Consider the following 27,633-nt stretch of genomic DNA (forward strand, 5'->3'; position numbering starts at 1 on the left):
AGATACCTTTAAAAGATCTACCCTAAAATTAATTTACCTTTCGTTCACCCGGCATTAAGGGAACTACTTTCAGGTATAGTTCAGTCAATGGCTTACATCTTTTAACAATGAATTCAACAGGTTAATTTTTGTTCTGTGAAGAGATAACTTTCCTTTTACAGTATTGCCATAAATCTGTTGTCTAGCCATTTCAATGGATGGTTCATTTCAAATAATGTGTCTTTTTCCCCTGGATCTTTATGATTTCATAAGTCCCTTTCAGACCCCACTTAAGCCATCTGTTTTCCTAGCCTAAAATTTAAAGGAACAATGATTAGTCTCTCTGATCAATGCAGTCGCTTTTTGGACATTGCTTCCAGCTTTTCCTGTATCCTCTTCCCTCTTGCAGGCTATTCCAAAGAAACCCAGACAACGATGAAGTTCGTGATGGACACCTCCAAGTATTGGTTCAAGCCTAGCATCACAAGGGACCAAGGTAAAATAAGTTCATGAGGGAGGTGAGGGAATAGCAGGGAATTTAAGAAACAGTGGGCGAAGCTGCAGCCATATTTTCTTCCTCTGATATAGCAGGGCCCAGGGTCATCCTTTTCAGTCACTTTTCCTAACTCGACTGGGCAGTCGGGGCAGGGGTGGGGAGGGTTAAAGATGCTCTCCTGAGCACTGCTTTCCCCAGCAACAGTGCCAGATTTATGTATAGGCTAAGTAGGCTGAAGCCTAGGGCCTCTAAATCTAGGGGGCCTCACCAGCCTGCCCTCTCCCCAGTGCCACAGTCTCCCCTCTCCCAAAATTGCAAACCCAAGACTTCATGCAAGGGCAGGGCAACTCAGTCCTCTACATCTAGGGGGCCTCACCAGCCTGCCTGCTCCCCAGTTGTGAGGGTGGGGGTGGGGAGGAGCCTCACAAGTGGAGTAGCCTAGGGCCTCTGTTCATTTAAATCCAGCCCTGCCCAGCAAACGCCACTACCCCTGCCCTGGCTTTACAAATAAGAGGTAAGCACAGGTTGGAGAATCCTCCTTCGCTTATTCTGAAAGTACCAAAGAGAGAAGAACAGATGCAAGTCCACATATACAAGAGAAAGGGAACCTATAGCCCCCCTGATGCTGATAGACTGCGACTCACATCATCCTAGACCACTGGCCATCCCAGACCACCTCCAGAGTCCAACAACATCTGGAGGTCCAACCACAGGGTTCTTGCAAGGATTACAATGAGGGCAGGGAACTTCAGTGCAAAGTGGCCCTCCAGGCTTCTCTATCTGGCCCACAGAACTCTCCCTATCTCCACAGCCCCTCCCCCCGCACTGCCCCACACTGGTCTTGCTGCGCATACAAAGTGTTTTTGCCTGCAGAAATGTGTCCCTTGCATTTACACAATGAAATGTTTTGAACACTAGAAAGCACCATACACACTATTATTATTATTATTAATTATTATTATTAATCACAATATTGCCATCCCGCCTGCCTTCATAAAATAACGCCCTTCTTTGGTTATGGCGATGCTTTGCCTACTGTGTGCCGTTAAACAGCTGTCCAGATGCTAGCTGATGAACCTCCTGGCACTTTCATCATGCGGGACAGCACATCTTACCGCGGCTCGTTTGGCCTGGCCATGAAAGTCTTCGGCGGCAAAACAGGTACTGAGGCTTCCCTTTTTTGGGGGGGAGGGGGTTGGTCTTGCTCAAGCAGGGGTGTGTGGTCAGTGGATTGTTCCCCTGGAACCTTCTTCCCAAAGCCTGAGAAGCTTCTGCCCGGCTTAGGGGGGGGGCACGATGCTCATGTGTGCAACATCGCCACCCCCCAAAAAACCCCTCACAAGCTGGTGCTTCTGTCCCTGTGTTCCCCTATGAAAAATTTCACTGCATACCACTGTGCTCAGGAGCTTCTATTGCAAGTCCCTGCAGGATTTTAATACCTGCCTCAGGGTTTACTGCCCTGAGGTTTCCAGTCTTAGTCTTGACAATATAGATAAAGGAAGGGGAACATAGAAAAGGAGATCTGAATACAGTGGTACCTTTAGATACGAACGGGATCCGTTCCGGAGCCCCGTTCGCATCTAGAGGTAAACGTATCTAGCGGCGGCATGTCTGCGTACGCGCACGTCGCGTTTTGCCCCTTCTGCGCATGCGCGTGACGTCACTTTGAGTGTCTGTGCATGCGCAAGCAGCGAAACCTGGAAGTAACGCGCTCCGTTACTTCCAGGTTGCCGCGGAGCGCAACTTGAACACGCTCAACTTGAAGCAAATTTAACCCGAGGTATGACTGTATGTGTCTTCCCCAAACTTCTGCTGGCTGGGGTGCACTTTAAAAACAATAATAAAAAAATAAAACTGGAACCACACATCACTCTTGCAACTGGAAAGATGTGGTTTTAGGGTGTGACAGTGCCTACTGTCTATGGTCACATCTGCACCACCCATTTAAAAATACATAGTTTTCTCAGAAGAATCCTGGGAACTGTAGTTCTTTAAGGGTGCAGGGAGTTGTAGTTTCTTTGAGGGTGAACTACTGTGACCTGGATTCTTTGGAGGAAGCCATGTGCTTTAAACGTATGATGTGGGTGTTGCCTGTGTGTCTCTGCACATAGGATGTTACCTATGTAACTCTTGTTTTGCATTCAGGATTCCAACTAAACAGCTTATATTGAGAATGTATTTGAAATGGTATAACCTTTATTTCTATCATTTCTTTATAACATTTCTTTAAACAGATTTTAGGAACAGCTCTTAAAGTTGGTGGCAGATCACACGGCTCCTTTCACGAGAGAAAATAAATTGTTGGGTTTAAAATAAAATGAAATCCATGTCTGTAAAACAACTGGGAGGTGGGAGAGCCAAATAGTAAATTCTCCCTCTCCAGCTTTTTTAATGTTGTACCACAGACATAGCATCGGTGATTAAAAAAAGAACAAAAGGCCAAGAATTTAGGAACAGAATATGCTTTGCTATGTTTGTTTGTTTTAATTTTTTGTTAAATGATACCACCTTTCTGTACAAAGAATACACAAAACAGTGTTCAGAAACTAATGGGTTTATTTACGAACCACTACTTGTGATTTATAATTTGTAAATATATATATTTTTTAAATGTGAAATAGCACTAAAATGAGTAAGGGGAAGGGGGTGGAAAGCGAAAGCAGAAGAGGATGCAAAGACACGAGCCAATTTTCAGAAGCCAGTTCAGTTTTTGCAAAGTCTCTGGTGCAAGAGTTGCATTTCAAAATCGTTTCAGCACTATTTGTTTTTGCTTCAAAGGGGAAGATGGCAGTGATCCCATCAGGCACTTCCTCATTGAGTCTTCTGCCCGAGGAGTACACCTTAAGGGCGCTGAAGAAGAACCCTATTTTGGTAAGACAGCCTTCCTGATGCATCTATTTGTTAAATGTCACTACAGTTGGTTCAGGATTTGTTGTTAGGAAGCTGTGTGTAACATGAGTGTTTCTGAAGTTACTGCATTTTGCTGTTAAGAAGAACCCAACGGGATCAAACCAAAGTTCCATCCAGTCCAATGTTAACACTTTTACTAAACAAGCCATTCTGCTTGTTCCCACTCTGGCTTTTGCTAAACATTTGGGGTGGATCTCCAAAGTAATGAGCTGGCTGGTTTCCAAGGACAGCAGCAAGATCTCATATTTACCTGTTTCTGGACAACCCTAGGAAGAGCAAGGATGGATATGAGACATGATAAACTCTGGTTTGTCTCGCAATGTCCCGAAAAAGACATGTTATCTCTGAAAACTGTTTTCTGTTAGTTGTTCGTTGGCTCCCCTATAACAATTTCCCTAGTTCATTAACAAACATTCAGTGCAGCTGAAACAAAATTAAAAAAATTCCTTCCAGTAGCACCTTAGAGACCAACTAAGTTTGTTATTGGTATGAGTTTTCGTGTGCATGCACACTTCTTCAGATACACATTCAGTGCAGCTGTTAATCAGTGGCAGAATGCAGGGGGGAAATGAGAATTTTGGCAGAGATTTTGGGTTCAGAGGTTTAAGAACACCGTGTACAAACCTCTTCCTCTACCTCTTTGTTACAGGAAGTCTCTCGGCGTTTGTATATCAACACACCATCATGCCTTTAGCATTGCCCTGCAGACTGGTTATCCCCAGCCAAGGTACGTTTAGGAACTGAAGCAAATAATTGCTGAAGTGCTGAAAGGAATAGTGTGCTCTGTCTAGTATTCATGCTAGACATAGGAGAGGGATAAGGCTCTCCTGATTTACGTGCCGGCTGGGGCTGGACGGCCACAGGTTCTTGGAGAAGGGAATTTGACATATGTGGGGCCATCATCTGAAAAGGCCTTGTCTTCAGTGCCCACCAGCCTGATTAATCTTAGCAGGGCCTCTGAGGCCAATTTTAGGGCTCAGGCAGGTTCATATAGGCTGTCCATCAAGCAACCTGATTGTTCAGGGACGTAACGGTTTGTAACAGTCTTTTAAGCTGAGGCCGAAAATTCAAGCCAATTCAACTGACGCAAAATTGGTGTGATATGATAAAATCTTCTAGTTCTCACAAATACAAGTACCACCTTCAAAAAATAAAAAGGCAAACAGCCCACCTAAAGCACCGGGGGTGGGGGGGATAGCTAGGTAACAACTGAATCGGCATTTGAATCACTAGTAAATGTGACTGTTAGTAGCACTGTGAAGAGGGAGAGGTTGCCTCATCCTGCAGAAGAATGAAGCAACTCCTGTTTTTACGATTCGGCTTTAGTTTTGATTTTGGTATGCATCTTTAGAGACTGATGTGGTGGTTCCCCTGTGCATCAAAACTGAAAATTAGAACAATGCGGATTGTAATTGGTACATTTTTGCCCTCTGTCTGATTAGTTTTTTCCTACTTTGATTTCCCCACCTCCAACCTCACTTCAGATTTCTTTGGAGGAAGAGAAAATCCTGCTGTGGGTTCAGAAGCCACTCTTCCAGTTTCAATGAAAGCTGCAGGTAAGTGAAATGGGAGCATGCACACCTATCTGTTAAGTTTGTAGGGGTTGTTTGGAGTATCGGAGCCGAGTATTGTAAATTCACACCTGTTCTTCTGTCTACATGCAGCTACATACATGCTGTGAAGATATCCCATTTTGCCATCACTCAGACCAGCCTCATAAGTAAACTTAGCCAAGCTAGTAGCCTGCAAAATAATAATAATAATAATAATAATAATAATAATAATAATAATAATAATATATTTAATGTACAGTATATCCCACCTTTCTCCCAAACTAGGATTCAAGGGAGCTTGCAACATTAAAAAAAAAAAATTATATAAAATACGAAGTAATGGAAACAATCTAGTTAAGAGCAATAATGAAAATACAACGGAACACAATTGCCGTGATAGCAGCAGCCCAGTGATCTGCATCGTCTGCGCCTTAGTTTTCAAAGCCCTGCCTGAAAAGGAAGGTTTTGCAGTGTTCCCCAAACTGAGTACTTGATACCCAGAGGAGGAGCTAGCTGTTCTGGCACCCAGAGCGGTGTGCATGCTGTGCACCCGGGGGCGGGGCAAGCGTCCCAGGGGGGTGGAGCGGCAATGTCAACCCCACCCCCCAGGGATGACACCCAGGGCAGGCTGCACCCACCATTCTCCTCCAGTGTTGATACCTCAATTCCGGGTTTGTTGATGCCCTGGCTGGTGGACGGATGGTAGCTCTTCTCCCCAGCATGCCTTAACCACACACACACACACACACACACACACACACACACACGGGCTGTCCAACTCCAGGAATGCATATCTGGCCTTTTTTTAAAAAAAAGTGAGAAACACTAGCAACCCAAACACCTTTCCCATCACAGCCATTTGGAGGGATTTGGGTAGGGGGGGAGAGTTTAATTTCATTTTTACATTTATTAACACCACCCCCGGAGGTCAGCAGCCACAACAGGTCATTAATCGTCCTTTCTTCTCTCTCTCTCTCTCTCTCTCTCTCTCTCTCTCGGCCTTCTGGCCTTAACAGTCTGCAATCTCCTGTACCTGCATTCCCTGACCATGGAGACGCTCACTGGGAAAGCAGCAGTTCGGAAAGCCGTGTCTGCCACTTTCGAACTGGAGGTCCCGCCTACGCCCACCATCGTCCACTTCAAAGTGACTGACCAAGGAATCACCTTGACAGATATCCAGCGGAAGTAAGGAAGCCGAATAGGACAGCAGGTGGCAGAGGAGGAAAGAGCAACTTTTATTACAGAGTTGCCTGCTCTGTTAACTTGTTGGGGGTGGGAAAGAGGGCAAACCTTTTGCAATGTCGGAAACAAAAGCAGAGGTGCTCCTGGTGTCTATTTGCAAATGGGAACATGCGCAGGAACCGGGGAACACCCAAGGATTTCCGCCCAAGGGGGATATCAGAGAACTCCGACAGGAGCGGAAATGGCCAGTCTGTCCCATGTGTGAAATGGGAATCAAACCAGTGAATACGATCAATATTCGCCGCTGTTGTTGTCGTCCACAGAATCATGGAATTGTAGAGGTGGAGGGGACCCTGAGATTCCAGGAATCTCAACTAAAGCATCCATGACAGATGTGGCTTTCTGTCCACAAACGTTACATGATTGATTACATCCTCACCACACCACCCCCCACATTTGCATTCTGTTTCCTTTGCATTGAGATGAATGGGGCGTAACCATAATGTAAGGTAAAGGTAAGGGGACCCCTGATCATTAGGTCCAGTCGTGACCGACTCTGGGGTTGCGCCGCTCATCTCGCTATATTGGCCAAGGGAGCCGGCGTACAGCTTCCGGGTCATGTGGCCAGCATGACTAAGCCACTTCTGGCGAACCAGAGCAGCGCAAGGAAATGCCGTTTACCTTCCCGCTGGAGCAGTACCCATTTATCTACTTGCACTTTGACGTGCTTTCGAACTGCTAGGTTGGCAGGAGCAGGGACCGAGCAATGGGAGCTCACCCCGTCGCGGGGATTCGAACCGCTGACCTTCTGATCGGCAAGTCCTAGGCTCTGTGGTTTAACCCACAGCGCCACCCGCATCCCAACAACCATAATGTAATTTTCATCAATTACGTAAGTTACGTAATTTCATCACTAAGGGCGAGACAAATAATGTAGGGGGGGTTTTCAGTGCAGCAGAAAGGAAACAGCACTGAATAGTGCACATACAAGGAGGGATAGCCATTTTTGAACTGACTTCTTAAGTAACTCATTGGTTTTGTTTTGGGTGTTTTCCTTTTTTAAAAAAAGTAAGCATGCTTGATTTATGCCTCCTCTCTACAGGGTTTTCTTCCGGCGGCACTATCCACTGGCTGCCATCAGCTTTTGTGACATGGACCCTGAAAACCGAAAGTAAGTGACCAGGCTGCTCCTCCAGTATTGCTACCAGCATTAACAGGAGGCCACATGCAGCAATTTTGATTTCTCCCCACCTCACCCACACAGTTTATTTCCCAAGCATCTTTTATTTTAGGGCCAGTGCTTTCTCTCCATGTGGTTGGCCATGGGAGGCTGAATAACAAAAACAAAAACAAAAACAAAAACAAAAACAAAAACAAAAACAAAAACAAAAACAAAAACAAAAACAAAAACAAAAACAAAAACAAAAACAATAATAATTTATTACTTATACCCCGTCCATCTGGCTGGGTTTCCCCAGCCACTCTGGGCGGCTTGCAACAGATCAGAAATACATTGAAACATCAGTCATTAAAAAACTTCCCTAAACAGGGCTGCCTTCAGAAATAATAATGGCTCTCTATGGCTACTCCCAAAAGGGTGGGCAGACTTCAAGCTTGTCAGACCCACTCTGCCTGTTTGTTTCGCAAGATCTACCAGCCAGAGCCAGCTGCAAAAGACATAGAACTGAAGAACAGGGTGCCTTATTAGCCTAAGGAATTGTTTCTCAGTACCAGAACTGAACTGGGCTCACAGCCTTTTCACAGCAAACTGCACTCCTGGGACTCTGCTATACAGCTGCAAATATAAAGTTTTAAGTGCATTATACAAATGTGACACTAGATGGCAATGGTGCGCTAATGGCAAATTCAATATATAGTTTTAAAACTTTTTTTAAAAAACGTTTTCACAGCGGGTTTGTTTTTATATGTGTCTAGATTCCACCCTGGTTAGCTTTTTTCATTTCACTAAGTGAGAAAAGTTAATTTGTTGTTGCTATTGCTTTTTTAAAAAAATAGTTTTTATTATTTTTTTTAATTATACATATCAAAATAAACATTTTACGTAATACCATATATCCAATGACTTCCCTCCTTCTCCTTCCATGGTTCATTTTACTTGCCTACCATTCCTGCATATTTTACTGTAGCCGTTTTAGTCAGTTTTCCAATTTACATCATTCAAATGTTAATCAAATTGTTGTATGTATCTTAATGCTGCCGTTCTTGCTGTTGCTAAACCATTGGGAGCCAGACACCCTTGCCTATCTGCTGCCAGTCACCAGGAGATCTACTAGTAGTAGATCCCAATGCACTTTCTGTCCACCCATGTTCCAGACTATTTCCTAGCAACCTACGTACCATATTCTTTGCTTTCATCTGGAAAACACTGGGTTGCAGTGGTTTGGCAGCAACCTACCCTGGATTCTTCATAAAAAAGAATGGCTGAATCAAAAAGGAGAAGCGCAAATGTTGTGTTTTAAGCACCTTCTTGCAAAGTTTAATTGCTATAGTATGGTGGATCAGAGCTGGCCCAATACATTTTGGCATCTGACACAAACCCCCAAATAGTGTCCCCCCTCCCTGCCAGGGAATAAGAGCTGCAGGAAAATCTGTACAATGGTACCTCAGGTTAAGAACTTAATTTGTTCTGGAGGTCCGTTCTTAACCTGAAACTGTACTTAACCTGAGGTACCACTTTAGCTAATGGGGCCTCGTGCTGCTGTTCTCATCCTGAAGCAAAGTTCTTAACCCGAGGTATTATTTCTGGGTTAGCAGAGTCTGTAACCTGAAGCGTCTGTAACCTGAAGCGCCTGTAACTCGAGGTACCACTGTATCAGGAAGGGGGGCAGGGACAAAGATCTGCAACAAGATCTACTGCCTTATATTGAGTCAGACTGTTACATTAAACAAGCCTACTAATGAAATGATTTGTTGAATATGAAGTCTAATTCCCCCTTCCTCTCTTTTTTGTAAAGGTGGCAGAAATTTTCCAAAATTTCCAGGTAAGCTATATGGATGGGATGAGCAGCTTCATGGAATGAAGGCTATACGATGATATGAGGAATTAGAGATTGCTTAGGGAAGGCATAAGCAAACTCGGCCATCTAGATGTTTTGGGAATACAACTCCCATCATCCCTGACCACTGGTCCTGTTAGCTAGGGATGGTGGGAGTTGTAGTCCCAAAACATCTGGAGGGCCAAGTTTGCCTATGCCTGGGTTAGGGCGATTGTTTTCTCATAAAGCATATTAGTAGCAGCACAATCATGCATTCCTGCTCAGAAGGAAGTCCTACCGAATTCAGTGAGACTTGCTCCCAGTTAAATGTGTGTATAGGACTGCAGGCTAAGGGTTGAGAAAAAGGCAGCAACAGAAATTCAACTAAAAGGTACCCTCATGGTAAGCTAGCACCCAGATGCTGAGGGTGCTTCCAAATGGGGGTTTATTATGGGAGTGGGGGCTTCTCTGCATGTTTTTTCACAGCCATTGGCATCAACAAGCCAATATGTAAATCCCTGCCCCCCCCCCCATTTAATCTGGATTTCCTTTCTGGGAAAATCCAGGTTTTTTTAAAAAAAGGGGGGGGGGAGCTAGTGTGTCACAAACACACACCCATTCCTGATACCTGAACCAATTCATTTACAATATTGAATCCCTGTTTCCTTGAACGCAAGTCCCGTTGAATTGAATTGAACTGAATGGGTCTCACCTGCGGACATGTGCTTAAGATTGCAGCTCGTGTCCCTTTGGTTTCTATACCCCTTCATTAATTTTGGATTTGAACCTTAATCTTCTGAACCTTACTTTTCTAAAACAAATTATATAACAAAAGTGATTAAAGGGGTGAGTGGAGGTGGGTGTGGGGAGAGAAATAGGGCAGTCAGCGTAGGTGAGTCACCCTGGGCGTTGCCTCCTCCCAGCTCCTTGCGTTCCAAGCAAGATGCCATTTGAACAAAGGAATGGAAGAGAAAAGGGGGGTGGGAATGCCTTTTGTAACTCTTTGCCCTTCCCCATAACTACCAGAAGCAGAATGTATTCTGCAAAATGAGGACATGGAAAATTCCTTAAACCACAGAGTAACGCACCACCTCTGGCTGTGCATATGCGACACATTTAAAGCACATTTCCTTCCCCACCCACACAATAAAGAATATTGGGAACTGCAGTTTGTTGTGGGTGTTGGGAGTTATAGTTTCAGGGGGTAAAATATAGTTCCCAAGGTCATTGGGGAGGAAATGTGCTTTAATGTGCCCAGCCAGAGGTGGTGTGTTTCTCTGCGGTTTAAGGAATCATGGTGTGTCCAAAGTTCAAGTCTACATGCTTGAGCATTTCTTCATCTGTCATGAGCGTAAACCTATCACATAGGGATTTGTTTCCTCTCTGTTTCTCGCCACAGGATCTTCGGTGTCATTGCCAAAAGCCCAGCAGACTCTGAGAATATCTGCCACCTCTTTGCAGAATATGACGCAGTGCATCCGGCTTCCCATATTGTTGACTTCATCAAGAAACTTCTACCTGCTGCTTAACGTTGCCCCCAAATGCTGGGGTCCTCTGTTTCCTAGCAATGCTGCCCCACCACTCCCTATACCCCACCCCACCCGGAAGCCCAACAGTGCGCTCTTGGTCTTTGAAAGCTCTCTGGGTTGCATTTCGAAAAGGCTCTGGAGACAAACCATGGCTGTATGAGTGTTGTGAGGGCTGCAACAGAAATGTGGCAGTGGGAAGCAGCAGCAGGTCATATGTCCTTGCAGGAATGATTCAGTGACTGGATTGTCTCTCCACAGGAAGGCCAACCGTGTAATTTCTGGGCTCCTATTTCAACCAGAATACTCTTTAGGCCAATTGATCAAAAAAGGTGTTTTTCTACCCTGTGGAAAAAAGATAGTCTTGCAACATGCAAAGTTGTACTGATTTGCCTTGGTAATAGCAAGTCTTTGAGAGAGGTCTGCCAACAGAAAAACCACTACAGGGATCCATGCTCAGTTCGTCCCTTGACTGGACTATTGTAATGTGTAAATACTTAATGAAGAATATTTAGAAGCTGCAATTGCTGCAGAATGCAGCTGTCAGAGTGTTAAATGGTTTGGCACCAGCCTGCTCATGTAATGAGATTAGCAGCAGAGGGCCTTCTTGTTGCCCTGTGGTTAGGGGATACCCACAATGCAGTGACACAAGATAGGGGGCCACCATGGAGAAGGCCCTGTTTAGGGAACTCACTTCCCTTCGCTATAGGGACAACACTGTCATTATTCAACTTTTGTTGCTGGGTAAATATACCCTTTTTTCACCCAGCCTTTGAGAGAGGGTTGAGCCGAGAGGGTCAACTGTAAACATGGCTGCCGTAGTGTTGTTATTTTGATACTGTATATTATTCTTATTAAATATATACTGGACATATCAATAACTTCTATATGAATCTTATTACTGTAATCTGCCCTGGAACCAAGAGCGGCTGAAGTGTGGGCTAAATGATCAAAATCGTCAATTAATTAATGTCACCCCAGTTCTGAAAGATCTGCAGTGGTTGCCTCCTCCATGTTTGTGTTTGGCTTACAAAATGGCCTGCTCAGACTGGGTGTAAAGTGAGATTGAGACTAGATCCAGAGGCAAGATAAAACAGGGAAAGGGTCAAGCTTGAAGCCAAGATCCAGCAGCAGTAACAGGCAATATGGTGGGGCAGTAGTGCTCACCTAACCGTTGAGCTGCTGATGCTTACAGGGAAGGAAAGAGCAGGGAGAAGTGAGGCAACAGGGAGGTTGGTGCAGTGCAAACACACCGGCGAAGCTCATCTGGCACTCCTGCTTGTAAGCTTGCACCGCACCAACCTTCCCGCTGCCTCACCCCTTTGTCGTTCTCAGTAAGCAGCAGCAACTTGGCCGTCAGGAGGCCAGGTGAGTGCCACCGCCACACCATTTGCAGCCATCAGGCTGTGCTCTGGAAATTCAGGGCTGTGATGTTGCTTCAGCAAGAAACAAATCAATACTGAGCCCTGTAGAGCGTCGGCTCTATCCTAATGGTTGGCCCCCATCCACATTGTAAGGTGCTGCTTTAATTGAAGGGGTCCAGCCCTCTCCAGGAGTCGTCTTCTGCAGTACAGTAGGGGAGCTTCTGGCCTTTTCCACACTAGAATACACTGAGACCAGCATTGCTGCATCCTCAAGACGTGGGACACTGTCCCCCACACCACACCCTTGTTTGTATGGTAGCAACACTTCTGGGACTGGCTCTGTGCTCCAGAGAGCTCCATTCCATCACCCGAAATGGACTTTAATTTCTTTTTGCTTTTAACTTGGTTTTTTTTGTTTGTTTGTTTTTTGCTTTTATATAATGTTATTTTGGGGTTTTAATGTTTTTATATTGTTGTAAACAGCTATAATTTTTTCAATGATACTGCAGTATATAAATATTTTTATAACTAAGTAAATAAATCTGACTTCTGGTCCTGGACATAAAGCCCTACATGACTTTTGCTCTAAATACCTGGCTGGAGTAATGCCTCTCCATGTACCAGCCTGCCTGTGCTTTCTGATCTGCAAAGGAGGCCCTACTTACTGTCCCTCTGTTGGGAGAGATTCACTATGGTGTGACGTAGCAAATGGCCTGTTGCAGACCCTCCAAGTATCCCTATTTTCCAGGGACACCCCTGATTTAGAGAAGCTGTCCTGGTTTCTGATTTGATCCTGGAATGTCCCACTTTTCCTATTTTCACTGGAGAAATGTTGAAGGGTATGAAGTTATCCGACTCCCAAGCCATCTGAGGGCAATCCTGTATAGGGACTTTTTAATGTTTAACGTTTTTTTATTATTATTTATAGGTTGGAAGTTGCCCAAAGTGGCTGGGGGGTGGGGAGCCAGTAAGATGTGTGAGGCATAAATAGTAATTTCTGGGTTGCCCCAGCCGCTCTGGGCAGCTTCCAACATACATAAAAACATAATAAGACATGAAACTTTTTTAAAAAAAAACCTTTCCTATACAGGATTGCCTTCAGAGGGCTCAGAGGTCAGATAACTCCATAACCTGCAATATTTCTCCAATGAAAATAGGGACATTTTAAGGAAAAGGGGGACATTCCGGGATCAAATCAGAAAATGGGATGGCTTCTCTAAATCAGGGAGATCCCTGGAAAATTGGGACACTCAGAGGGTCTGGGCTAGCATTAGCGATATGTATAAAACCAGGGTTTTGCGATCCTCTGAAAGGCTCCAAAAGAATGATGCCAACAGGTTTTAGGAAGCAATGGCACAAAAAACTCTCCCAATAAAAGGGCTGAAGTGCATTTCTTCAACTGATTCTGCTTCTCTTGCCCCTTGTGACTGACCCAATTTGACCTTCTCAGTGTTCGTCAGTATTGCCAGCGGCAATGATTTGCGTATAATGAAGCGGGGGGGGGGGCTGCTCTTGTGTTCTTGGCCCCTCTGCTGGAGATGTTTATGGAGCGCCTGGGTAGTGAGATTTCTCTGAGGTTTTTGCTCTTTTTCCTCATTCAGATAACAAAAGTACTCAAGCTAGGCCGCAGCCTCCCACTGGCAAGGGGGCCTGATTCATCCTAAGCTGCAGGGGGTGCCAAAGAGTCAGATTTTAGCTGCATCCCCCCCCCCCTTTCTTTTTATTTGCTCACCCTCAGTCCAAAGCATAGGAAGGGTCTACATTGCTGGTTAGCGCAGGCCTATTTTGATTAAAGCAAAAACATAATCACTCTCGTTAATGTTCAGTTTGCTTTCCTTTTTTCCCCTTTTTCCTGGCACGTTGCAAGCTGAGTCTCCGAGGGAACCTGGAAAGCTTCTTATGCAATCTGTGAACAAGGCTCTGCTTTTTAATTCTGCAGATATTTATGACAATTCTGTCCCGTGAAAACACATTTATCATCACAAAGGGGGTTATGAAGAGGCAAACGAACGCTCTGGCTTCCCAGCTGTCAGCGGAATGGGCCACTTTCTAGACTGGCTGTTTGCCTTCTCGTTTTTGTTTTGGTCGGTTTTTCCTTTCCTTTGACTTGGATTTTGGTTTCTGTTCCTATAATGGCCTCTGAGGCACTATCCCAAATTTGCAGCGGATGGGAGATTTGGCACTTGCGGTCAGGTTTCTGCTGCTGGGGGGGGGGGCATACAGATCTGGTCTGCTCTTAGTTCTGCTTAGTAGCAATGCTGCATAAATTCAGAAACCATAAAACAAGTCATAAAAAGGAAAAGGCCTCTTTTTCAAACTACACCCCACATTTCCTTAATAGCATTTAGATCCCGGCTGGGGAACCTGTAGCTATCATGGGGGGGGGGGCGGGTAGCCTGGAGAGGTCACCCCTTCCATACTCTCCAACATTTCTCTGCTCTCCAATGTTTCACCGATAAAAATAGGGACATCCTAAGGAAAAGCGGGGCGTTCCGGGATCAAATCAGAAACTGAGGCAGCTTCTGTAAATCCAGGACTGTCCCTGGAAAATAAGGATACTTGGAGGGTCTGACTTCCCACCCTGTTAAAAAGGTTGCCAGCAGGGCAACCGGGGTGAAATGCTCCTCTTGCACTGAGCCAGCCATCACAACTGTTCGTATGTTGCTCCTTATGTTAAGCCTGCTTGTCATCTAAAAAATCGTTTCTTTTTGCTTTACAATTCTTCTAAATTTTGAATATGTCTTTTGCTATCTTTGCTAGGCTATAAATAGAAAGTCTATGGTTAAAGATGTACCAGGTTCAGTTTCAGGATTCGTTCTCTCCATTGCAATGGCTCCCCAAAGTTCATTTTTTTTGGAGGATCAGCCTTTCTAACTAATGCTTTTGAAAGTCACATTTGGTGTTAGCCTGGCAGCTCCCACAATGTTCTTTAACAGCCATTAAGCATAATAGCGCTGTACACAATTACATACATGTGGTTTATCAGGAAAACCCACTTGTTCCTTGACATATAATATTTACAGTTATTTTTCCTTTCCTTTTTCTTTTTTGAATTGTGGGTTTCTAGTACCACAGAAAAACCAGGACTTGGGCATGTGATGAAGCAATGAGATGCAGCCCAAAGATGTGCCTGGATTCCCTTAAGCCACATTTTTCTAACTGTTTGTGGAGGGCCAAGTTAGCTTTGAGGAAAAGGCGTATTTGGGGTGGGTTGGCAGGACCACAATGTTCTTTAAGAATCATTAAACACAACTGCATTGTGCACCGTTATGAATTATCAAGGACATGCATCTTGCAGAAATGGAAAGCATCTCTTGCCATAGGCCCCCCCCCCCCCGCCTTTTGCACATGTGGCACATTGAATTGCATTGATAATGGGGTTGTAGGTAAGGGTGGGCGAGAAATGTGAGTCAGTTCACACTCACCTAATCCACACTTTCTGAAACAATGCGCGAACTGAAACACACATCCTACAGTCTTTTAAAATTCACACTCCTCCGAATTTTGCAGCACTCCAGCAATCCAGCCAAGCAATGTGTAGCCAAATGCTACACAAGCATTTGAGACAAATTGCGCATATCAAATAAACTAAAAACTAAAAATAATATAACTGCAGGTGTTAATGAAAACAACATACCCCCAAAATGGGGGTCATTGCTTTGCAAAAAAATATTAGGCAAAGCTGCATACATTTGCTTTATGTTGTGAACTGCGCTGTGCTCTCCGGATGAGGGGCAGTCTACAAACAACAACAACAACAATAATAATAATACAGAAATTTATACCAAAATGCTGATGAAGTTTCCTGATTGCAAACTGAGATTGGAATGTGCAGGACTAAATTGATGATTAAGGGAGGAGGGTTGGATGAGAAACAGAGTAACCGAAATAGACAGTGGAGCTGCGCCTCTGAGTCCCTGCCCACAAAGCCTTGCAGCACTATGACACCTACATGTCAGAAATGGACACCTGCAAGCAAAAGCCTACACTACCAGACTTTTAGAAGACATCCGAAGGCAGCCATGTTTAGGGAAGCTTTTAATGTTTGACAGACTATTGTATTTTAATACAATGGTACCTCGGGTTAAGAACTTAATTTGTTCCAGAGGTCCGTTCTTAAGCTGTAACCTAAAGTGTATGTAACCCGAGGTGCCACGGTATTCTGTTGGAAGCCGCCAGAGTGGCTGGGGAAACCCAGCCAGATGGGTGAGGTAGAAATAAATTATTATTATTATTATTATTATTATTATTATTATTATTACACGTGTTGACTTTCTCTGTGTTCTAGGACCCTGCATGATGTGTAGAGTGCCGACACTCACAGAAGTCTTTCCCTCGCAAATGCCATGCCTGGCATGTGGACATCACAGACAGAGTCCACCCCCACCACCATGCACTCTGGGGAGGGCCGTATTCTTTATAAACATACACAGGATCAGGCCCTACGTCTTATTATGACAAGCCCACCTATGTATATGTATATGCACACGCACCCCAGGATGTCCTGGCACCCAACACGCCTTTTGCACGCGCTGATAAAAGGAGCAGAATCCTCTTGCCGAGACAGATTTATTCAGTGGAAAAATGGTTGTCAGGTGCCAACTGGGGGGAGGGGGAGGGATCCGGGGAGGGGAGTCTCAGTGCCACGTCCTGGCACGTGTGTGGCAGTGGCGGGAAGGCCTCCTTTGCCCTGGGGGCTTAATTGAAAAATGATGACAAAGGCTGTCAGGTTTGGATCGCGAAGCGGAGTCCAAGGGCTTTCCGAGCTGGAATGTTTGCTCTCGGCTGCCCTCACACTCCCCTTAATTGCTTTTTGAAAAGGAAAAGAAAACAGTTTAAAGATGGACTTTGGGAGGGGAGGCCGAGCCAAGGCCCCCCACTCCATTATCGCCCTGCCACAAAGGCTCAGCTCAGGGAAAACATTTGCGAGGGGAGGAAAGGCGGGTGGAGAGGCTTTTAAGCAGATCCAGTTTCCAGGGGCTCTTTGCAAAAATAGACGGGCCTCTCACTTTGCAGCTTGTGTTGCTTTTTTCTTTTGTCACTGTAGTTTGCTAACACTTCTTAGGCTGAGGTTTAAAAATAAAATCTCCGCCCCGCCCCCTCCTGTGGACTTCAGTTCCTTTGCTGTTTCGGGCAAAGGGGTGGGGGAAAGGGAAAGATTTAGGAACAATGTTTCCCCACTGCCTGGTCAGCACCAGGGAACTCAGCCTCGCAAACATCTGAAGTCACAATAAAGAAGGAAGCGCCTCTGAGCATCTGCAGAGTGGCTTTTCTTCCACTCCTGAGTAGCCTAGCCACAACCAGGAGAGTTTGGGGGAGGGAGGAGGGCTTCTCAGGAAGAAAATATGAAGACCAGGAAAATGTTCCTTTCCGTTTTTACGCCCAATGTTAGTCGTTTCCCCTCCTCTATTCGGCCATCTTGTTACTACATGGGGTGAGGGAAGTCATTACAGTTGGTTACCTAGCAATCATAGTGTGGCGAAATGAGGCCTGTTGGGTGAAATGGCTTTTGACATCCCCAGATCCCCTTTTGTTGAGAGGATGGGCTTTTGCAAACATTAAAAGATGGCCAAGTACAGGTGATGTCAAGGAAACTAAATAGGCAGCGACCCTTCTGGAAAAGGACCCCCTGTCTCTCCCCTCCTCTCTCCCTCCCTTCCTCCCCCTCTACCTCTTACCCTGGATGGAGGTGATGTCATTCAGGTACCTATGTAGGTGAAAGAGAAGAATAGACCAGCAGTGTTGGATCCGAGTCTGAAGCAGATAGAGCGAGAGAGGTGTTCTGTGATGAGTGAATGCTATAGCACTGGGGAATCGCTTTGGGGAGCAGAATATGTTGGAGCAAACTAGAGTGAACTCTTTATTTACTAGAACACAATCTGCACAGACTTGACAAGAGTGTCAGGACTAATGAACAGCTGATCCGCAGTAGGCCTTGCCCCATGGATCAGTTGCTGAGAGTGAAAGTCCCCATCTCCCCACAGCTATCTAAGTCCTAAGGTTTTTCCCAAGCAATTGGAGACCACGCCTGTGTGAAGACAACCTCTCCTCTGCCCTTTTCATGCCTCTTCTGGTTCTGGGAGACAAGCAGGAAGGGGAGCTTGTCTCAGCAGGAGGGGGATGCACCAGGGACTCCTTACCAGCCTGACTTATCTCTGCCTCTTGGCCTCCCTCCTTCCCTGCTTCAGCTTCTGCCCGATTCTGGACTTCTACCACAGACTCTCCCTGCTCACTAAGCCCTATTAGCTCTTCAGCTTCCAACACCTCTTCTCCCTTTGTCATCCAACCACCACTCCCCGGGCTCTGAGCCTTCTTTCCTTGACAGTTTCCTAGCTAGTTCCTCCCACCATTCCTCTGCGTCCAACCAGACCCTGGCAATCTGTTATCACAGAACTACAGTATGTCTTAAAGAACCTTGTTGCAGAGAAGCCTACAGCTCAGAGATTGGGGTACGTGAAACAACAGCATCCCTTTCTCAGGATGCCTTAGGACAGCTTTAGGATTTTATCGGACAAGATACTCTCAGTGGGATGATCTCCTCACCATTGTCAGCCAAGTGCCTTTCTCATTCATATAATAATGGAATTGGAGTGTTGGAAGGGACTCCAAGGGTCATCTAGTTACTAGCCTCTCCCTCTGTGTCCAATGTCATGCACCTCCAGTACACATTAAAAAGCCGAATCTCTCCAAATCACATTTTCCAAAACAACATGTGAACCAAAACTCATCCATCCTTCAAAATTTGTCTTTATCCTAATTTTGCAAGGCACTTCTGCAGCCAACAACAGTGCATCTATTAGGGGAAAGTATGCATAGAAATGGAGATACAGTGGTACCTCTGGTTACATACGCTTCAGGTTACAGACTCCGCTAACCCAGAAATAGTACCTCGGGTTAAGAACTTTGCTTCAGGATGAGAACAGAAATCGTGCTCCGGCGGCGCAGTGGCGGCAGCGGGAGGCCCCACTAGCTAAAGTGGTGCTTCAGATTAAAAACAGTTTCAGGTTAAGAACGGACCTCCAGAACGAATCTGCATTAAATGGTGATGAATTTTCATGACGAGCTTTTTTTTTCAAAGAAACAAATGGGTCACAAATATAATTTAAGATTTCAGAAATGAGAAACTGAGGAAATCGAAGTGGTCAAGTTCCTTCCATCCTCAGATGTGCATAAACATAAAATAGGAAGTTGAGAAGCTTCCCTGCAATGTGAAAGCTCAGTGGTAGAAAACCTGCATTGGATGCAGAAGGTCGCAGGTTCAATCCCTGGCCTCTCCAGGTAGGGCTGGGAGACAGACGACTGCCTGCTATCCTGGAGAGCTGCTGCCAGTCAGTGCAGACAATATATAGCTAGATGGCCTAATGGTCTCCCTATGTTCCTACGTACCCCAAAACCCAATACATCCTTTCTACCTACTACAATTTCTGTCAGAAAATGTGCCAAAAGCTGTTGCAAAGGGAAATGCTCGATTTTGCAGCAAAGAATAATGTATGTAAATTCTTGTCGTATATTTTGCTCACGTCGACCTTGGTTCCTCCTCCACCATCCTGGCCCCCAAGTCCTCGATACAGAACTTTGGCATTCTTAGGACTCTGGAAGCTTTTCTTCGAACTTTCTGCTTCCTTTAATATTCTACCAGCGCGCAGCAGTTGAAAACTTTACTCTTGGCCAAAATGCCTTGCAAAAGGATTTGGGGGTGGGGGAGAGGCCGAGGAAGAAGAGTTATAATTTGATTCACTCTCGCTTTGCTCCGATTGCTTACAGGATCGAGGGTCACGGCATGTTCCCCTCCTGTCTCCAAAAATGTATCTGGGGAAAGAACAGGCTGTTAACTACGAACAACAAACGCTGATGGCTCACGCATTGTGTTGGGCGCCGGGTGAGCAGGAGTTTGTTTTGGAACAACTCGAGGCCCAGTGGGGACCAGAAGCCATAGTATAATGCCTGGGGTAGCATTTCTCATATTGTCCCTGACTCAGCTAGGAAGCCATGGCGTGCGCATTCAAGAAAGGCTTCACCTTTGTTCCGTCCAATTAACCGATGAGATTAAATTCCATGCATATAAACAGGAACTGAAAAAGTGGAGGCAGAGGGGGAGGGTCTCTCCTTTAGCAAGAGTTGACTAAACCTCTCTCACACACAAAATGTTGAAAAGCAATTGCATTTTATCCCTGGATTAATATTGGTGCTAAAGTACTACTCTCTGTGACTGTATACACACCAACTTATATGTAGCACAAAAAATGTAGTTTTTCTCTATCCAGCATGCTGCTTTCAGTCAAGAGTGATTCTAGATCCTGCTGCCCACGGGGGGGGGGGGGTTGCTTTTGGAAAAACCCTTTTTCTCCTTGCAAATGCCCCAGAAGAAGGATGTGGAGGTTGTGATATTGATATATGCCCACATCATTGAGCAGTTGTGGATACATTCACCTGTTTTTAAACGGGCAGGCTGTACAGTAATACAGAATCAATCTGCAATCAGCTTTTATTTCCAGAATGCAATCAGCTTCTCAAGACACACTTTTCAGGGGTAAAAATATATGTGCAATAGATCTAGACAGCATGTGGACTATGTGGAGGGGGGAGTGCTCAGTTTCCATTGGTTCTAGAATAATAATAATAATAAAATGTGTGTATAAAGCCTTATAATATGAGAAATCAGGTCAGCCAATTGGCAGTAGCTGTGAGTTAGTGGTTTGGAACCAGTTCAGCTGGGCAACAACTCCCATTATCCCTGGCTGTTGGCCGTGCTGGCTGGGGCTGATGGGACTTGGAGTCCAATGTCTGGCAGACCTCAGGCCTGACAAAAGGGAGCACTTCTTTGCTCAATGCTTGATTAAGTCACAGGATTCTTGATGTGGCACCATCTGTGACATAACATTGTTATGATTCTTCATGGGTCAGAAGAAGAAAGTGAGGTGGAGCTCTCCAAAGCAGGATACATCTCTGCGTATGCCGGAACAGGATATTCAGTTTCTGTTTCAACATGGCTGCTGGTCTTTCTTCCAGAGATGCTACGACAAACGAAGAAATTGTGGACCTCCAGAGATTGGTCAACCAACTCCTATCAGCTCCCACCAGCAAGGAAGGATGATAGGAGTTGGGAGTCCAACTAACCTATGGGAAGGGAAGCACACAAGTTTCCCTTCTCCACATTAGAGCATCTAGTGGTATCTATTCAAGAGATCTAAACAGGACCTCCACACTGAGAAGCAAAATACCTCTGAGTACCAGAAGCCAGGTGTAAATAACAGAGGATGGTCATCCCTTCATCCGAAAGCAGACTGCTTGGCAAGCTGTGCCTTGATCTGATCCAACAAAGCATTTTCTGGTCCTTTTTCCTCACTTCCATGCTTTGATTTGCACGCATCACAGGGCCGTCCGGTCTGTGTGCATGTAGACAAGAGCTTTCTGGGAAATCTGTGAGTGGATCTTGATTTCCTACTATTGTTCCCTTGCCTTTCAGGCTGCTTCCCTTGCCACAGCCCCACCCATTCAGCCCATCCTCAGATGAGCTACTAACCAGTGACAGTTGATGGACAGAGGTGGGTTGGCTGCTCAGCAAAGCTAGGGTATGGGGAGCCAGAATCACTTCTCTTCCTTCCCCCGCTGTAGCCTGATGGAATATTTTATATTTCTCTGTCGAATCTTTCTGTTTGCTGAAGCAGAAGGACTGGTGAGATATAACCAGTAGCCATCAGTTTGAGTCCAGTGGGAGTGTGTGCATTCCCAAGAAAAGCCTCATCCAGGAATTCTGGGATGTCTGATTCCTGCTGTTCCCGCTTGCTGCCAATCTGGTGCTTAGGGCTGGAAGGTGGAGATGCCAAAGATGTGATGCGTTCGTCTCACTGCTCATATACATCCTCCTCCTCCCCCCCACCCCCGCTGGAAGTCACCCACCTGGAGATCATTCCAGCAAAACAGACATCCATGTGAACCATTTCAGATTCCTAACATCTGCAGGAAATATCCAGTTACTAATGCTTTGCTTATTGCTAATGGCTGCGGTTATAATTTTCCTTTCGGATGGTCAAAGAATTTTTTTGTGAGGAGGAAATCTATTAGCAGTGGTGGTAGCATTAATAATAATATAATCATAACCTCTCTCCCCTTTTTCATATTTCTTTTCTGGACTTGTTTCATTCAAAATAAAAATGCCAGAGGCTTGGGTTGGCATGATTTTCTAAGGCTGGATTTTTGCATTCCTGGCACCCATTTCTCCCTCTTGGCTTTAACTGTTTCCTCTCTCCTTCAACAGCAATTTTCTTCCAACCAGGCTAAATTGGTTCATCAGAAAGCCCTGCTGCCTGCTGGTCTGTTTAAGGATGTTCATAGAATTTATAGAATTGTTTTCAAATGTTGTTTTTAATGTGTTTTTTTCCTGAAGGCCGCCCTGTATAGGGATTATTTTTTTTTAAGTTTGATATTTTGATGTTTTATGATGTTTCTATATATGCTGGAAGTTGCCCAGAGTGGCAGAGGCAATTGTTGTGGTTGCTGTTGTTTGATGCCTCGTTTCTCAAAGCAGCTTCACACAGTCCTGAAGCTGTTTGTAATCTAATTCGCCTCTTGCCAGAGTGTGAACAGTCAGAGCCATGCAGAAAGGGTAAAGGCACCACACACACAAAAGTGAATTAAGTCATGCTGGTGTAAACAGTTAGGAGAAAAGAGCTGTCAAATGCATGGTGGACAACTTCACTGCACTTTAAGGTCCTAATGTGAACACAGTTTTAATTTAATGGCAATTAGCACTCCAAAGGGGAAGGGAGTTCATTCTTAACCTCCTTTCCGAACCCAGAGGCTCAGGCCTGTGCTCCCAGTTGCTAGTGGTGAGCAGGGCAGAGACTGGAGGAAAAACAGGGGTGGGCTGTCCTTTTTCTGTCCTTAGGATCCCCTGAGAAACTCAGCAAACCTACTGGACCTGGGACGTGCAGCTGACTGCTTAATGGGACACAGCTGTGAGCAGGCTGAGGAAAAGCTAGTCACCTCAGACCTGCCCATCAAAAGCAAGCCTGGAGGGAGACACTAGGGAGATGTTAGAAGCAACCCTTCTCTTTTGGGAGGCTTTTATCAGGTGAGCTGAAAACTTGTTTGGAACCTGAATGAGAGCCAGGGGGCATAGGCGCCAACTCCATAGGGCTGAGGTGTTTTCAGCCCCCCTCCCTAAATCTGTTGGGAAGAGGCTAAGCCCCCCATCCCACCCCACTGGGCCCTCACAGTAGCAACGGGCCTTGCAAGGCCTTGTGGTGGTGGCCTCCTCCGGGCGCACAATGCCCATGACGTCACACGTGCATGACAGACCCCCCCCAAAAAATGTTTGGCGCAGCTCATCACCTCTGCCCGGGTGGAAGGTGTGTCCAAAGGCCAAAGAATTGATATTGGTTTATATTTATTAATAATTTTGTATTAATGTAACATTTTGAGACATTAACTCTGCATTTTTTAATAATATCTGTTGATATATCTGCTGCTGCTGTAGTTTTCTCTATACTGCTTAGAGATTTTCTATATATCTATTAAGCGGTATGGAATTGGTGTAAATAAATAAATATTTGGAGCTCCACCCAAGATGACAAATCTAAAGCTTTACAATAGTCTGTTCAGTTTCACACGTGGGTGGAGTCAATTTTACAGAGGGATGGGTTGTTTTTCCCCCTGCTTGTTAATTTAACTATTGTGCCACAGAGCAACTGCAATTTAAAATCAGAAAAATAAAATAAAGAGTAGCATCTGCAGCACAGAGCTTGAGAACGGTAGCCTGCCAGGATTAGAGCCAGAACCTACACAGCTGTACCTGCTGCTGTTTTCTATGTAACCAACAAATTAAATAGCCAACTGAAGTGTGTGGGTTGTGGAAGCGTCATATTCCAGGAAGCAATTAATTAAGGTTGGGAGCCTGTAGATCGGGGAAAGTTTGCCTGGACATCCATGAAACTGCCTGAAGAGGCATGATGCTTGCACATTAAAAGCCTCGTCTGGAGACATCTATGCAGCTTTTGTACAATAAGTGCAGACAGAATTACTGGACAATGAAACATCCTGTTGAGCACTTTAACGCACGTGTGTGTGTTTTATATATAGAGCAAGAGTTCAGTAATGCAAATGGCTTCAGAAGCCAATGCAGGACAGTCTGTTTTCATAGAATCATAGAATTTTAGAACGGGAAGGGACCTGAGAGTCATCTAGTCCAACCCCCTGCCATGCAGGAATCCCAACAGTTTCAGCCGTCAGCTCAAGCACGCCCTTCTCCCTCTTCTGGGTTCTGGTTCCCTCCGTAGCTGCCAGTTTGTAGGCAAACCCTGGTTTACATGTGCTCTCCAAACCAAAACTGGAAACTAGTTTGAATAGGAGTTATACTAAGCTAGGGTTGCCATACGTCTGGGATTTCCCAGACATGTCCTCTTTTGGCAGATCAGCATGCCCATTCGCTTGGATTTTTGCATTTTTCATGGATTATCTGGATTTCGGGGTTTGCTTATTTTGGGGTGGGGCACACGAATGCTCAGAAGGCGTTGTGTCCCGAAAAGGAAAGTGCTGCATCAAATGGCCTTGGGCGGCTTTCCCGGGGCCACTGCGTTGCTTCCAGTGGCTGGCAGGCCTTGCCCGTGGCCTTCCTGGGGCATGCAAGGCCTCCCCCTATTTTGAGTGGTCTCCAGGCCTTGTGCCACGTTCCCAGTGCCGGGCAGCATCTTCTGAGCAGGAGGCCGAAGACAGCAAAGGTAAGAAGAGCGAAGCGAAGGAGGGGGCGAGCAGACGGGCAAGGAAGGGGTCAGCGGCAGGGATGGGGCGAACAATGGAGATGCAGGATGAGGGAGAGGAGGTGTTCTGGGTTTTTTGCTCTTCAGAATATGGCAACCCTATACTAAGCCAACCAGACAATCCCATAAACAAAGACTGTTGGCTCTCTGTCTTACTGATGTATTTCTCCCCATCTGTTTGAGAGATTGCATAGTTGATCAATAGGCCTTCAGTTTTGTTTGTTTAAAAGCATTTTTAGGCAAATAAGAAGAAGAGGTTTTCCAAAGCACCAGACAAATCTAAATGTGAGCCTGCGGGTGGCAGGGATTGTCCAGTCTAAAAATGGCTTGACACGAAAGGGACAGTGATTGGTTAGAGGGGAGGGGAAAAGCAAGCTCAGGCTTGCTAGCCCTTAGTTGTTACACATTTGTAGTGACCAGTGGGAACAGAACCATTGGGAGAGGAGGCGCCAAAAGTTGCTGGTTATTCAGGAGAGTCAATGGAGAGGCCCTCTGGATGTTGTGGACTCCACCTTCCATCAGCCCCAGGCCAGTAGAGCCAACGTCAGCAATGCTGGGAGTCAGAGGCCAACAACACCAGCCGAATGCCCACCACTATAAGCTCTTTCTAGAGGGAGGGTCGCCATCGAGCAGCTACTTGGTGCTGTGGAATCAATGCTGATCCATGGCATGTTCCCCCTGCCATGGGAATGCCCGCTGGCTGGGGTAGAGTCTGGGTGGGTTCCGTGACGTTCATGCAGCTGCTTATTGGTGATTTTAAACTCAGCATTGAGAAATCCCAATAATGAGCTGCTGGGGTTTGGTACAAATGTGCCCATAAAGCACTTGAGGAGAAGAGAGGAGGCCTAGGGCCTAGACAGTCTCCCGAGCCCCTTTAACTATGTAGGCGAAAGGGGACCCTTCTCGTTTGTTTTGGCTCTGCTCCTCAGTCCTGTTCTCATCCTGCTATAGTCTTCCTCCTTTGCTACTGTTGGCGCTCACACGATTTCTAGACCCAGGCCTTGCATTGTTTCCTGCATTTCCCCCTTCTGTTTTCTTTGTAATATCTGATCAAGGAGGGGGGGGAGCGTGAATTTTCTGAGCGGTGCTTGCAGCAGCCATTATGAAAACACAGGCCCACGTCCCCCGCTGAATCTCTTGTTTTCACAGCCTCGTATTTATAGTCAAACAAAGTGCCCCCCCCCCAATGAAGATCAATGGGAGCTTGGTGAAGACGAGGGGTCCTGCTGCGGCCGGTCGGCTGGCGTCGTTACAAAGGGGGCGGGAGTCATCTTGGGCTCAAGCCAGCGATGTCATGGCGGGGCAGTGACTGTATTCGCTTTAGATGGGAATGTAGGGCCCCTTCAGACGCCCTTCGAAGATTCAGGACGGATAAAAGAAAGTATTCCTTCACATAGCGCCAAGTTAAACTGCGGAACTCCCTTTCACAAGGAGGCAGTGGTGGCCACCATCTTGGATGGCTTTAAAAGAGGATTTTAAAAGGGGATTCCAAGTACCAATTGGTGGAAACCATTGGGGAGAGAGGAGAGCATGCTTTTGTGTTCAGTTCCCCCTTGCGGGCTTCCTAAAGGCATCTGGTTGGCCACTGTGAGAACAGGATCCTGGACTTAGAGGGGCCATTGGCCTGATCCATCAAGCTCTTCTTATATTTTTATACTCTTATGACAACCAAAATTTGCCACCAGAGGACCCAATACAGACTATGGTGTGGGAGGGAGGAGTTGAACCTTTCTTCCTTCACAGTGTTTCCTGGATGAAAACAGATGACAACCTCCCAAGCAGCTGTTTGCTCCAGGAAGGATAAGCTTTTGGAAACAAATAGTGGCTACCCTTCCAGGGCAAATAAACAGCTTCATGAAGAAAATTGAGAAAATGATGTTACATATTTAACATATCTAGTTTGACCAATAAGAGTTCTGATTCAGGAACCATATTCTCACATAGAACTTTTTGTTTCTTGGATCAGAGAAAGAGATGCAGTTCTTTAGCATCTCTCTTTCCTGCCTATTTTTGGTATTGCTTACACACTTGAGTGCCTAGCCTCTCTTCAGTTTTTTGCTTGCTAATAGCCGGGGATGGCTAGTATTGAATGGGTGAAAATGATTGGAGTTATTTTCCTGAATGACAAATTTACTGTACCTACAATCATTGTGTGTCAGAGAGGAAGGGAAGAAGGAAGAGGGTGGCATAGAGTTGAAGATGGAGATAGAGGTTAGATTGGTGTTTTGGCTTGTCTTGACGACAACTAAAGCATCCTTGGACGGCAGGTGTTCTCTTTTGAAACCTGATAAAGGACTAACAGTTTCTTGCCAGCTGTAGGACTGTCTTTTTGCTCCCAACAATGCTCATTTCAGATATTACAGGCGACATCAGCAGTTGTGGTTTCTTATTATCTAGGTTTTAGGAAATAGTATTGAAAGTTTTTATATGTTTTTATATCAATTTTCTTGATTTTGCTCTTCAATTCCTATAAGCAAACATCAATTGCACAATACAAAGCATCTTGTTCTTTCTTAGAAAGAAAGAAAAACATGAAACCGCTGTAATCAATAAGTATTAGTATGAAACATACAGTTTGTCTCCACAACTTAGTTGGGCTCACAACAGCATTTGGCTTAAACCTATATTGGATACTCCCTATCTCTCTTTTGATATATGTTACTTCAGGTACCAAATTGGTCGCTATTTCTATAGTTAATTCACCAGGTTGCATCTATGCAGTTAGATTTATAATTTCCATCCGCCCCCCTCACCAATTTTCCTAACTAGGTCTAATTTCTTTGGTTCTTAGTGGGCAGAATGCAGAGTTCTCAGTAGATATGAGCCACCCCTCCACCCGCATCAAAACATTGAGGCTAGGTTTTTTTTA

The 27,633-nt window shown here is 45.4% G+C and overlaps 1 protein-coding gene and 1 long non-coding RNA gene across 2 annotated transcripts in view; both read left to right on the plus strand.

Moving 5' to 3' along the window:
* The window catches only part of TNS4 (tensin 4), a 34,658-nt gene extending 22,086 nt beyond the window's left edge, over window positions 1-12,572 (plus strand). The window contains exons 5-13 of the mRNA XM_080978291.1: window positions 389-475; window positions 1,529-1,636; window positions 3,254-3,346; window positions 4,035-4,112; window positions 4,870-4,941; window positions 5,955-6,123; window positions 7,223-7,291; window positions 9,096-9,122; window positions 10,516-12,572. Coding sequence (XP_080834417.1) covers window positions 389-475; window positions 1,529-1,636; window positions 3,254-3,346; window positions 4,035-4,112; window positions 4,870-4,941; window positions 5,955-6,123; window positions 7,223-7,291; window positions 9,096-9,122; window positions 10,516-10,645 — 833 coding nt within the window. The 3' untranslated portion in view covers window positions 10,646-12,572. The remainder of the gene's footprint in view (window positions 1-388; window positions 476-1,528; window positions 1,637-3,253; window positions 3,347-4,034; window positions 4,113-4,869; window positions 4,942-5,954; window positions 6,124-7,222; window positions 7,292-9,095; window positions 9,123-10,515) is intronic.
* Window positions 12,573-24,619: 12,047 nt separating this feature from the next.
* LOC308461441 overlaps window positions 24,620-27,633 on the plus strand; it is a 46,107-nt gene continuing 43,093 nt past the window's right edge. The window contains exon 1 of the long non-coding RNA XR_013978892.1: window positions 24,620-24,725. This is a non-coding gene — a long non-coding RNA (uncharacterized lncRNA). The remainder of the gene's footprint in view (window positions 24,726-27,633) is intronic.

This window comes from Podarcis pityusensis (assembly GCF_964106645.2).
Source record: "Podarcis pityusensis genome assembly, chromosome: 13".
NCBI lineage: Eukaryota > Metazoa > Chordata > Lepidosauria > Squamata > Lacertidae > Podarcis > Podarcis pityusensis.